Source organism: Pseudorca crassidens, chromosome 6, assembly GCF_039906515.1.
Source record: "Pseudorca crassidens isolate mPseCra1 chromosome 6, mPseCra1.hap1, whole genome shotgun sequence".
NCBI lineage: Eukaryota > Metazoa > Chordata > Mammalia > Artiodactyla > Delphinidae > Pseudorca > Pseudorca crassidens.
Genome location: NC_090301.1, coordinates 428,011 through 440,626, shown reverse-complemented (window position 1 = coordinate 440,626; position 12,616 = coordinate 428,011). Strand labels below are relative to the sequence as shown.

The 12,616-nt window shown below is 62.2% G+C and overlaps 1 protein-coding gene across 4 annotated transcripts; it reads left to right on the top strand.

The window, feature by feature from the left end:
* The first annotated feature begins 9 nt into the window (after positions 1-9).
* Positions 10-10,813, top strand: BOK (BCL2 family apoptosis regulator BOK). 4 transcript variants are annotated; one of them, XR_010944102.1, is made up of 4 exons: positions 10-232; positions 2,942-3,070; positions 5,811-6,452; positions 8,896-9,034. XR_010944102.1 is itself a non-coding variant. In XM_067739954.1 (4 exons), exons 1-4 carry the CDS (start codon positions 10-12, stop codon positions 10,175-10,177), a joined length of 642 nt encoding a protein of 213 aa, XP_067596055.1. In that variant the 3' UTR covers positions 10,178-10,813. The 4 variants fall into 4 exon arrangements, 2 of the variants coding, with proteins under 2 accessions (XP_067596055.1, XP_067596057.1); XR_010944103.1 differs by lacking the exon at positions 8,896-9,034 and adding an exon at positions 7,979-8,118; XM_067739954.1 differs by lacking the exon at positions 5,811-6,452 and adding an exon at positions 10,052-10,813 and having other exon boundaries at positions 8,896-9,059.
* Positions 10,814-12,616: the final 1,803 nt, after the last annotated feature.

Here is a 12,616-nt window from a genome sequence, read left to right as displayed (position 1 = left end):
GTCCCCGCCATGGAGGTGCTGCGGCGCTCCTCGGTCTTCGCCGCCGAGATCATGGACGCCTTTGACCGCTCGCCCACCGACAAGGAGCTGGTGGCCCAGGCCAAGGCGCTCGGCCGGGAGTTCGTGCACGCGCGGCTGCTGCGCGCCGGCCTCGCCTGGAGCGCGCCGGAGCGCGCCGCGCCCGCCCCCGGCGGCCGCCTGGCCGAAGTGTGCACGGTGCTGCTGCGCCTGGGTGAGTGCGGGCCTCGGCGGGCGGGATCCCAGGCTTACCCTCCAAAGCCGGCCGGCGGGGCGGCCCCGCTGCGCCTCGGGGTACAGCTGTCCCTGCACTGGCCCGCCCGCCGGTGACCGCGCCGGCACCCGCCCCTGCTGGGCCTCGGTCTCCCCTCTGGGGCAGAGAGGGGGCTGGTCCGGTGTGCCCTGAGTAACCCGGCGCACAAGGCGGGCGCACCCAGACCGATGATCCCTCCAGCACCCCACTCTTCCAGTCCCCCCTCAGGCTCGCCTGTGCACCCGCCAAAGACCTCCCCGCATTTGCCTGCTCAGCCCGGATTTCTGACACTCTGGCCATAAAGGATAGACAGCTCCGGGAAGAATGATGTTTTGGTGGCTAAACTTCCTGAGTGACCCTTGTGCTCAGCTGGGCACAAAAATCCTTTGTCGGACCACGTGTCCTGCTGTTTGTTTTGGAGAATAGGTCCTTGCAGTTACTGGCGCAAATCCTGCCATGGGTCGCTCTTCTCTCGATTAGGAGGCCTCTTAGGGCTCCCGGTGAAACTTAGTGCCCCAGGAGGGCTGAGCTACCGTGAGGCTAGGCAGCCCAGGATCTCACCTGGACGCTAGCTGAGTGGACATCTGGAGGTACTTGACTGTGGGGTCACACACAGCCTGGTAACTGTCTCCACCTTCTCCAAGGACCCCAGAGGGGGAGGGACCGGCCCAGCTGACTCAGTCAGTCCACCTCTCCACGGGGACTGAGGCTGCCCAGCCCTGCCCCATCCAGTGTGACAGTTCCACCCCAAGCGTGTGCACACGGGGAGGTGTGGCAGCGCAGATGGAGCCCTGACCAGGTGGCTCTCCAGGGGAGCCCTGGTTGGAGGGAACGCCCTGTGAAAGCGGACGCCCTCCCCTCCTCAGGCTGGCTTGCGCGTCTGCTTGCCCTGTTTTGTGTGGACCCTGGGGGCAGGGTTGTGTAGACCTGGCCTGCACAGGAGTGTTGGGGTCCAGGGGAGACACACAGATGCCGAGGGGCCATTGCAGAGGGCTGCCAGGGGGGCGGTGTCCCGCCTGGGTCTCAGGGGAGGGGAGCAAGTGGGGTTTGGGGGATCAGCCAGAGGCCCAGAGTGCCTGGACTCCCCTGAGGTCAGCGCCCGAGCCACCTCTTCCAGTTGGGCTGTGGGGACAACACTGGGGGAGCACTCCAGAGGGTCCTGGTGAATATGGTGTCTTGACCTCCCAAGAGCCCCTGGAGTGGCCAGGAGGAGATCCTGCCTCTGCCCTGCCTGCCCCCAGCTCCATCTCCTTGCCTGCGAGCAGCGGCTCAGGGCTGCCTCTACCTTGGGCCCGGGGTCCCTACTGTTTGAACTTTCTGAAAAGCCCTGCTTTGGGCTCTGCTAATCAGACTGGGCCGGTATCTGTCCCTTCAACACTGTGACCTCAGACCCGGAGAGCCTGGGATGCTTCCGGCCAGGGCTGGAGGAGCAGAGTCCGGCCAAGTGCCCTGCGCTGGCCCTCTCAGGGGCCAGGCCTTCAGGCCCTCCTCCAGCATCCGGCCTCATCACGGCCAGTCCCTGGGGTTCAGTTCCTGCGAGATGGCTAAGGGGACCCTGGAGGGAGATGGCTTGAACCACCAAAGCATCCGCCCTTGCAGCTGCTCAGCGTGACCGCCCCTTCCCCACCAGTCATGGCCTGGAGCTGTCTCCCTGTCCCCAGCGTACCCCCAGTTCCTCCCGAGCACAGACGCCCCGCTCCTGGAGCAGCAGCAAACAGGAAGAGGCCCGGGTCGAGTTGGGGTCAGTCCCCAGTAGACCCCGGGGTCTGTATGTGGGAACAGCCAGGCCAGCCCTGAGAGTTTCCATGCTCCCTCCCGCATCGTTCTGCCAGCCTGCCCGCAGTCCTCCTCTGGTTCCAGATCTTAATTAATTAGATGGAGTGCATCTGGCCCCATGGGTGACTCGGAGCCCTTATCGCCTGGACTTCCAGTCGGAAGCGTTTTCCTGTTTGCTTTGGCGGAGAGGCGGCTGGGTTGGGGGATGCCCAGTCCGAGGGCTGTGTGGGATTCCCGGCACGTGACTGCCAGGGGCGCTGCAGCGGGCACACGTGCAGGCAGCGCCCTTGACAGGGCCTCCCGCTGCCACGTGCGGCCGCCCCATGCAGATACCCCTGCTTGGCCCCAGGAGCCGAGGTCTGACCCTGTGTGGTGCTGGCGGCCCCGGGTAGTGGCTCCTTTTCTTGGTTCACTGAATGGTGCTGGCGCCTGAGCGAGGACACCCCTGTGAGGCAGCAGCCGGGCTCCCCACCGGTGTGGGGTCGCTGGCACAGTCCACACCCATGTCGGGCTGGCTGCTTGCCTGTCAGACTACCGCCCTCCCATGCAGCTGGCTGTGGGCTGTGAGTCACTGGTCAGGCACTGCTGGGGTGCCCGCCCCACTGGCCCAGCCGGCTCTGCCCTGGGGGGAGGGTGGGCGTGGCTGGCTCGGCAGAGGGGACAGGCCCCAGAGGCAGGTCTGGGGGTGCCCACCGCACCTCCCTGGTCTTGTCCCCGGGGGTTCTGGGGGTGGTGTCTCGTGGGTGGGCATGTGACAGGTCGAGGGGTCAGGAATAGGGCTGGGATCAGGGTCCCCAGCTGTGGCCACAGGCTGAGGAGTGGGCTGGCCCCAGGCCCGTGTGGGCCCCACACCCCGTGGGTGTGACCACCTCTGACCCGCCTGTGTGACCGCAGCGGACGAGCTGGAGCTGATCCGGCCCAGCGTCTACCGCAACGTGGCCCGCCAGCTGAACATCCCCCTGCAGTCCGAGACCGTGGTGACCGACGCCTTCCTGGCTGTGGCGGCCCAGATCGTTTCTGCAGGTAGGCCTGTGTGTCCAGGGGGCCCACACTGCTGGCATGGCCCAGGGTCTGTGGGTCAGGGCCGGGGCTGCAGCGCTGGGTGGGCTCTCAGGGGAGCCTCCCTGGGTCCAAGGACAGTGGGCCTCTTGTGCGGTCCTGGGGCTGCAGTGACCGGAAGCCCTGTCTGGGCTGCATGTCCCAGGCTGCCAGTTGGTGCTGACTGTTGGCTGGAGTGGGGTGGGGCTGTTCTGCGTGTGGCAGTACGTGTCCTGTGGGGCTTGGGCTCTCACGGCGTGGCCGCAGGTCCCAAGCAGCCCAAGTGGGCGCCGCCAGGCTCTTTTGACGTAAGAAGTCGCCGTGTCACTGAGCCTGAGTCTGTTGGTCAGAGGCAGGTCGCAGAACAGCCCCCACAGTGGGAGGGGTGCGCTAGGGTGGGAGTCCCCAGTGGAGCGGCTCACCGGCACACGTTTGGAGAATGCTGACACACCTGTCTCACCCGGCTGGCCCGCAGTCACCTGTGGGTCTCCCGGAGCCTCCACCTGGGCCCTAGGAGCAGGTGACGTCTGCCCCTCCTCCGTGTGCCCTCACCCTGAGTTCAGCTCGTGCTGCTTCCGGTCTGCACACCTGCCTCCAGGCTCCCAGGAAACTCTAGGACTCATCCCCCAAAACCCCCTCTCGTTCCCACGCCGCCTCCTGGGACCTGCTGGGCTCCCTGAGGTCCACAGACCTCGTCTCCCCACCCGTGACCTCGTGCCCTGTTCTGGCGCCCCTGCCCTGCGTGTCCACCTCGGTCCTGTGTCCTGGTACGTAGCAGGCACCAGGCGCTGCTGGCCATCAGGTGACCGAAGCCCCCAGCCCAGTGCAGCACCTGCCCCATCAGCCGATCCCACCGAGGTTTCCCCAGCACTGTCTGGCGCTGCCCTGGGCCTGGGGACCCTGTGATGGACGGGATGGCCAGTCCCAGCCCTCAAGGAGGGGGGCTTGGGGGCCCCAGAGCCAGAGTGTTCCCGGGGCGCATCCTGGTGGAGTGGGGGTGTGAGTGGCCACGTGGCATCGAGGGTGGGAAGGGCTTTGGGGAGGACGGGCCCCTTCTGCGAGGCGGCTTTGGGTCTGTCGTCGACCAGCGGCATGACCTTGGAACACCCCTTGCCGTTCCTTAGCCATCGGATGGTTGGGACGGCAGCAGGGCTTTGGGGCAGAGGGCTCCGGGAGCCACAGTCCCACCCCATGGGGGACCTCCGCCCACCGGCAGAAGAAAGGAGGCCGGTGGAGGGGCTGGGGCTGCCGCATCCCATCAGAGGGCCCCCAGCCCGCTGACCGCACCCTCTGGGTGTTGCCCTGCACTGTCCCCTCTCGGGGAGGCCCCTGCGACCCCTGGTGGGCAGGCTGGCGTGGCAGGGACGCGGGACCCCCGGCTGCAGGACCCAGCCTCCAGGGCGTCACTGGGTGGCCAGGACTTCACGGGGGAGTGCCTGGGAGGGAGCGGGCTGGTGAGAGGCGTGGGATGCCCAGGAGGTCTGGCAGTCCTGACCCGGGTGCCCTCGCGGTGACCTGGGCAGGCCGGGGAAGGGAGCTGACAGCCGCCCTGGGCCCTCCCTGGGCTCCCGTCAGGCCTGACGCTGGCGCGTGGGTGGCCGCCGGTGTCTGTCTCCGCTGTCGGGTGGGCGGGCGGCTGGCTTAGAGCGAGGGCTGGCTTTAAAAGGAAGGGTCATCTCTGAGAATGCGGCTGCGGCCGCTGGTGTTCGGGACTGAGGGGGGCGGGGGGCGGCTGGGCCCCGGGGAGGTGGCTGGTGTGTGGGCAGGGACAGAGGGCGGGCAGCCGGGACTAAGCGCCCACCCCTGCCTGCCCCGCTTGCTCAGTGCCGGACGGGCCGGAGACGTGCCCAGAAGGGCTCTGGGTTCTGGAAGGACGAGGCAGGGGCTGGGGCAGGGCGGGGAGGGGGAGGGGCGGGGAGGAAGGTGTGGCCGTGATGAATGGGCACAGGGTACCAGCGGCTTCTTTCACTTGGGGAGTTCAGTTTAAAGCCCGTGATTTTTCGCTTGAAACCAGAGCAGGATGTACTTCTCTGCGATCAAGCATCCCCGCCCCACCCAGCTGGCCCTACCCTTTTCTCGTGGTGGCCTCCACACCGCCACCTGCCCCTCTGGTGCTTTGGGGCGCCCAGCCCCTCATGGGCTCTGTGACCTGCAAGTGGTTCTTAACCTCTGTGGAACTCAGAGCCACTTGAAAGGGGAGCAGGGACAGGCTCCGTGGAGCACAGGGCTGCGGGCCGCCCCTTGTGCAGCCCACGGGCTCTCAGCCCACCCCCCGACCCGCCCGTGGCTGCCGCACGCACCCTCCCGCTTCCCGCCCACCCGAGGTCTCCCTTCACCCCTTGTTCATCCCAGCCTTCCCGGTCCTCAGGCCCTCTTGCCACCAGGCAAGCTCCAGCCATCAGATGCTTGCCGGCCCTGCCCGTCTCTGGCCGCAGCCTCTCCCAAGCAGCTGGGTCTTGCACGCGCTGACCCCCCGGGCTGGATATTCCTCCCCCTCGTCGTCCCGGCCGGCCCCTCACCTGCTCTGGCTGTAGCCGGTGACGTGCACGGCTGAGGACTGCAGGGCAGGGTTCCGGGTGGCCTCCCCACGTGGCTGAGCCCCCGCGAAGGCAGAGGCAGGGGGCGCTGTTCCAGGCTGCGTCTTGGCTGCAGGCGCTTCTCGGTTCCCTTCAGTGGAAAAACTGAAAGTCGGCAAGTGTTTTCATTTTTTTCTTCTCATTACAAGAGCAAAATATTTCACCACGGAAAGATCAGAAAACACATGAGATAAAGAACTCTCAGAAATCAGTACTAAAAAGACCACCTCACTTTAAAAAGAGCAAAGGGTCTGAATGGACATCTCTTCAAGGAAGATGTGTGAACAGCCAGTACGTGCATGAGAGGTTGCTCAGTATCATCAGTCACCAGGGAAACACCCATCAAACCACAACAAGATGCCACCTCGCGCCCACTGGGGCACTCAAGGCAAAACTTCAGAGAACTCAGCACGGGTGAGGCTGTGAAGAGTCAGGGCGTGAAGTGGTCTGGCAGCTTCTCCAATGGTAACTCTGATGGGGTCACCCCCTGACCCGGCAGTTCCGCTCCTCGGTTTTGACCCCTGAGAAAGGAAGCCACATGTCCACACAAGGGCTTGCACACGAGTGTTCAGAGCCGCGTATCCCCACGGCCGGAGGGGCCAACAGCCCACGTGCTCGTTTCCTGATGGGTGGTCCATCCACTCGATGGAACGTTATTCGGCCGTAACAAGGAATGAGGTGCTCACACCAGGACAGCACGGAGGAACCTTGAAAACATTTTGCTCAGTGAACGGAGTCAGACACAAAGTGGGACCTACTGTGTGACTGCATTCGTGAAACGTCCAGAACAGGTAATCCACAGAGACAGAGTAGATTAGAGGTTACCAGGGCTGGGGTGACAGGGGCGTGGTGCTCCTGGGGACAGTGATTTGGAGTGAAAATGTCTGCAATTCGACAGTGGTGGTGGCTGTACAACATTGTCAATATGCTAAAAACACTGGATCTCACACTTTAAAAGGATGAATTTACGCTAGTGAATTATATCTCCGTAAAAAAGAACACAAAGACCTCAAAGAGAATAGGACACACCTGAGCCCCACCTCCCAGAGACCACCTGCCGGCACCTTCCGGACCAGGGCTTTCCTCTCCAGGTAAAACGTGGCCATCACGTGGAGCTCACCTCTCCACACAGCACCGCAGAACGCGTGTTCATTCTCTTGATCCCCGCCCTGCCATGCTGACCCTTCACCTGTCCCCTGGTGGTGGTGGGTACCTGCAGGACGCCAAGCCTGGGGGTGCCAAGGGCACAGCTGTGAGCAGCACAGAGCCCGCCAGGGCTGGCACCCACGAGCAGTTGGTCAATGGGGAGCGTGGTGTGACGGCAGCGTCACCAGGACCTGATGCCATCACGGTCTGCGTGGCCCTTAGAGGGAGGACCTTGGGCAGAGCCCTGGGGGTGAGGGAGCCCTGCAGGCAGTGGTGAGGCTGGGATAGCACGCATGAGGCCATGTCGCAGGACAAGGGGGCCTCAGAGGGGCCAGCAGCCAGCTCAGGTGGGACTTCAGACTTGGATTTACTTTGAAGGAGATGGGAAGGGACAGTAACAGGAGGGTTGGGGAGTGGCCTGGCCTGATTTACGGGGTTTTAAAATTTTCGTTGAGGTGAAATTCACACGACGTACAATTAACCATTTTATTTATTTATTATTTATTGGCTACACCACGCGGCATGTGGGATCTTAGTTCCCCGACCAAGGATTGAACCCATTCCCCCTGCAGTGGAAGCACAGAGTCCTAACCACTAGACCGCCAGGGAAGTCCCAGTTAACCATTTTAAAGTGTATGATTCAGTGGCATTGAATGCATGCACAGTGTCGTGCAACCACCACCTCTCCAAGTTCTTTGCCAGTGGGAAGAACACCCGTTCCCATTAGGCTGTCACTGCCTGGCCCCCTCCTGCAGCCCCCAGGGACCGCTGGTCTGCTTTCTGTCTCCACGGATCTGACAGTCCTGCACATTTCATAGGAATGGACTCATACGATACGTGTGGCCTTTCAAGTCTGCTTCTTTCACTGAGCGCGATGTTTTCAAGGTTCATCAGGTTGTGGCCCTGTCAGCGCTTCCTTCCACTTTGAGGCCAAATATCATTCCGCTGTGTGGCTGGACCACATTGTGCTTTCCACTCACTGCTTATTTACGTTTTGTCATTTCCACCTTTTGGCGACTGTGAACAGGGATTCATTCGCACTGACTTGTGCTCTTATGACAGACTGTCCCAGCTGTGGTGTGAGCATGGGTTGAGGGGCATGCTTCCTCCCTGCCTGTGCTGCTTCCTTCTAGGACTCAGGCGGGGCACCCGCGTTTGTGTCCCTTCACAGGTGGTGCTGGGTGCCCTCCAGCTGTCTTTTGCATCACAGTTACCAGGCTGCAGAGTTACATGGATCTTCACATTGCCACTTGGAATTTTGTCTGATAGACTATAATTTACATCGCGTTCTAATGTACACTTCTTTGTTTATCGGTGAGGGTGAGCATCTTTCATGTGTCTAGTGTACTGTTAATGCTTCTTATTTTGTGAATCAGCCGTTTGTATTCTGTGTTCGTATTTCTTTTGAAAGGTTTCTCTCTTTTTCTCATTGATTTATAAAATCTCTTTCTATATTAAGGAACCTTGTACAACTGGCAAGCACTGTTCCCCAGACTGTCATTCATCTGTCTTTCCTCCCAGGTGGGCTCCATCTCAGTTCTGCCCCCAGTAGCTTGGTGGTCTGGGCAAGGCCATTCCTCCCGGGGCCTCAGCTTCTTTACATGGAGAACATCCTCTGTCCTCGCAGGGCTGTGCTGGGGGCAGGCGCAGATGGAAGCTGCTTCCTGTTTATCACATCCAGTGCCGAGTCACTGAGCCCCCTTGACCTGCTCAGCCTCCTCTTTGCCTTTCTGCTCCATCACCTCCTCCAGCAGATACAGGGCTGTGCAGGGTCATCGCCAGGCCCTGGCCCAGGTGTGCAGGTGTGTAACGCAGGCTCGAGACATCCCCGCCTGAGAACGACGTGTGACGGTGGCAGGACTGACCTGCAGCAGACGGTGGCTGGGACTCGCACAGCCGCCAGCTGACCGAGCTCCCCGTCTGGTGGGAGCTGTGGGTTGAGGCTGCCCCGGGTGTCGACCCCAGTCACCAGCGGAATGGCAGGGGTGTGGCTCAGAAAGGCTCAGCCCCCTCACGTGACCCTGCGGGCTGGCCTCGAGCTGGGTCTTGGTGGCCTTTGGTGACCAGCACCCATCTCTCTCCCTGCAGGAATCACCTGGGGCAAGGTTGTGTCCCTGTACTCAGTGGCTGCGGGGCTGGCCGTGGACTGCGTGCGACAGGCCCAGCCCGCCCTGGTCCACGCCCTCGTTGACTGCCTCGGGGAGTTCGTGCGCAAGACCCTGGCGACCTGGCTGCGGAGACGCGGTGGATGGGTGAGGGAATATGGCGGTGCCAGGAAGGGGGTGGTGGTTGAACGCCTGAGTGCTGGCAGTGGCAGGGGTGATCGGGGCTGGAGGAGGGGCGAGGCCGGGGCTGCCCAGCCCAGGACGGCTCCTGCGGCCCAGCTCCAGTGTGGGCCCTCTGGGTCTGACCACCCCCGACTCCAGAGCTAAAACCCGCCGCCCGCCCCCAGGGATGGTGTCAGAGTCTCCATGTCCCCGATCACCTGGCCAGGCCTCGGGGACTGCGGGGCAGCTGCACCCGTAGGAGAGCTGTTTTCTCCTCTGTAAAATGGATGGTGGGCAAAGGTGTGCAAAGCACACTGGCCGAGGGGACGGAGCTCAGCCTCTGCTGGGACTGGAGCCACAGGGGGTGCGGTGAGGGGCCACTGGGGCTGTGATCTCATCTGAAGGCGGCACTGGGCGGGGGGGTGTCACCTCCTGGATGAGTCACGTGGCTGTGGGCCTCCCGCTGTCCCATCCTGCCATCCTGTCCTGGAGCCCGGCTGAGGCTGGGCACCAGGGCAGCCAGGATGCTGATTGACACCACGGCCAAAGGTTAAGCTGTAGGGATAGTACTTCATTTCTTAGCAGGACTAGAAAGAAATAAGGAAGTAAGGAGTGGCCATTCACTGGGCTTCTGGAAAGCTCAGTTCCTGCTCCTGTGCTAAGGGATTTGTCCTTCCCTGGCACCCCAGGCTCCACGGCATCTGCAGAAGGACACTGGGATGTCAGCAGGTGGCCGAGCTGGTAGCTGGTCCCATGGCTGGGGGCCCAGCAGGCTCCCCTCCCTTCCCTCTCACCATCTGAATCCACCTGTTGGGTCGGGTCCCATGCTGGAGGCTTCCATCCAGCTGGACCACAAGCCTTCCCAAACGGCCTCGAGCATTCCCTCAGGCGACCTGGCTGACCCAGGGTTGGGGTGGGGGGGGCACAGGCCACACCCTCTCCGCTCCACTCTCTAACTGCCTCCTCGTCCCTCCCAGACGGATGTGCTCAAGTGCGTGGTCAGCACCGACCCCGGCCTCCGCTCCCACTGGCTCGTGGCCGCGCTCTGCAGCTGTGGCCGCTTCCTGAAGGCTGCGTTCTTCATGCTGCTGCCGGAGAGATGAGCTGCTGGCTTGGGCAGGGGCCGCAGCCCGGCCCCCTTACATGGGAGGCCCTCGGCCCCCGAAAGCATCACCCTCCGCCCCACCCAAGCCAGGAAGACCCTCGGAGCCCCACGTCGAAGCTGGAAGCCCTGCCCTGAGCCCCTCCTCCACAGACCCAGGCCCTCTGGACAGGGAAGAGGGGGGCTTCCTGGCCCTGGAGCTGGGCTTCAGGGCCGACAGGGGCCCTTCCCCATCGTTCCCCCTCCCCCGGAACCCCCGCTGGTCCCCTTCTTTCTAGAGCCAGAAAGTCAGGGTCACGTCCCAGGCCCTGAAGGAAGGGAGCCGGGCCCCATCTGTGTGCGGTTCCCACGTCAGGACATGAGCTGGCCTCGGTCCTCCTGGGCAGGGGGCCTGGACTCTGGGCCTGAAGGTGACTCTCGAGGCCGGAGGAGCTGTGGAGTGTTACTGACTCCGCACGTGGGGCCTAAGGCTCGTGTGGTGGTTGCTGAACCTGTTTCTAGAGGGAGGGCGTGTCCCCCGCGCACCGGGGTGGGGGGGGTCTCTGTGTGGCAGGGTCCTGTGGACGCGGGAGCCCACGACCGACAAGGATGGTGTGTTTGTCCGATCCCAATAAAGTTCCGCAGCCGTGGAGGGTGACCCCGTCTGCTCCTGGTACCTGTCCTGCGACTGCCGGGGACCCGACAGATGGCAGGCCGGCCCGACGTGATGGAGCACAGGCGCACGTCTTCCCTCACCAAGGCCAACCTGTGCTGCCCTGTGCCACACTGGGCCTGCGCGCATATATGCCTGCACGTGCTGCCACCATGCGTGCACCAGCAGCTGCGCCCCACGTTCCTCAGTCCCCCTCCCCGCCCGCCCCCCGCCTCTGGCCTGGCAGCAGGCACACAGTGCTGGACGCGGCCTCTCTCAGCCCCGGTTCCCTTTCTGTACAACTCAGGGTAGACCAGACGGCCGCTAGGGTCTTCCCTTCCCCATCCAGCCTCCTGGGGAAGAGCCCAAAGGCGAGGTTGCCGTGCACAAGGGGGGCTGCCCCCCTTCCCCCATCGCCCACCTCCTGGCCCCAGGGCCCCCCACAGGACCCCTCTCCTCAGCTTCCTCCCAGGGGGCGGCCGCCCCTGCAAGCCCATCACCTCTCCAAGCTCTGCCTGCTCTGTCTGCATGGGACCCAGGGGCGCTCGCAGTGGGAAGTCTGGCAGATGACGAGAGGGAAGGAAGGGGGCGGGAGGAGAGGAAGGTCCCTTTGCCACCCTGCTTCCATCACTAGGATCGATCCCTTGGTACGTTTCCAGCCTGGGAAAGTGATGTTACAGACGCTGAGTCAGGGAGGCCGCAGATTTAAGGTCACTCAGAGAGAGCAGGCATCTGCGTGGACATTGGGTTAGAGGCTGCAGTGGAGGAGACACCCCGTTTCCAACAACAACAGAAGATGACATTCCGGGGTATAAACGGAGTGAGAAATGCGAAACCCTATGTGAGGCAAACTCTGAAGGTACCTCAGAGACACCCTGGACTTGGAAGGACAGAAGAAATCCCATGTTCCAGAGGAAAATGATCTCATAAAGAAGACAGTTCTCTAAGTAGCTTTGTAAATTTAACGTAATCCTTATGAAAGTATCAGAATGTTTTCCCCCCTCTGGATCTAAACAAGCTAATTATAAAGTTCATATAGGGCTTCCCTGGTGGCGCAGTGGTTGAGAGTCCGCCTGCCGATGGCAGGGGACGCGGGTTCGTGGTCCGGGAAGATCCCACATGCCGCGGAGCGGCTGGGCCCGTGGGCCATGGCCGCTGGGCCTGCACGTCCGGAGCCTGTGCTCCGCAACGGGAGAGGCCACAGCAGTGAGAGGCCCGCGTACCGCAAAAAAAAAAAAAAAAAAAAGCTCCTATGAGGTGGGGTGGGGGTGGGGGTGGGGGTGGGGGGGAAGGGCAAAAACAGCCGGGAAAACCCTTCAAAGAAGAGAAATGAGGAGGGTCTAGGCCTCTGCCTCTGAGTCTGTTGTTGGACCACCAGGCCCCAGGCCAAATGCATGTAGACAGGCAGGCGCAGGGTCACGGGACCGCCAGAGACAGACCCCTGTGCCTGGAGAACCAAGTCCATGATGAGGTGGGAAGAGTCGGGCTTGTGAGCAAATGTGACAAACGAGTTAACACTCAGAGACCAAATCGAATGCGTATGTCACATTAGACACAAAACAAATTCCAAACGGATCCAACAGCCAAGCATGAAAAATGAAACAAGTTCTAGAAACAATGGGTGAATTTCTTCCTAACTGGGGAGTGAGCAGAATCTTCCTCAACATGATTTAAAATCCAGGAGCAAGAAAAGACAAAATACTTTCTGGGAAAAAAACAATAACATTTAACATTTTCAAAAGTATCTGCACCTTGAGACAGGAAGCAAGGGCGGGGGGCGGGTGGGTAGAGAGTGGGAGTGGCTTAATG

What these genes read in the sequence shown, in the direction of transcription:
- BOK (XM_067739954.1), top strand. Translation starts at nt 10, where the DNA reads ATGGAGGTGCTGCGGCGCTCCTCGGTCTTCGCCGCCGAGATCATGGAC. An exon ending in GGCCCAGATCGTTTCTGCAG is followed by an intron (nt 3,071 to 8,895) that starts GTAGGCCTGTGT and finishes CTCTCCCTGCAG; the next exon opens with GAATCACCTGGGGCAAGGTT. An exon ending in TGCGGAGACGCGGTGGATGG is followed by an intron (nt 9,060 to 10,051) that starts GTGAGGGAATAT and finishes CGTCCCTCCCAG; the next exon opens with ACGGATGTGCTCAAGTGCGT.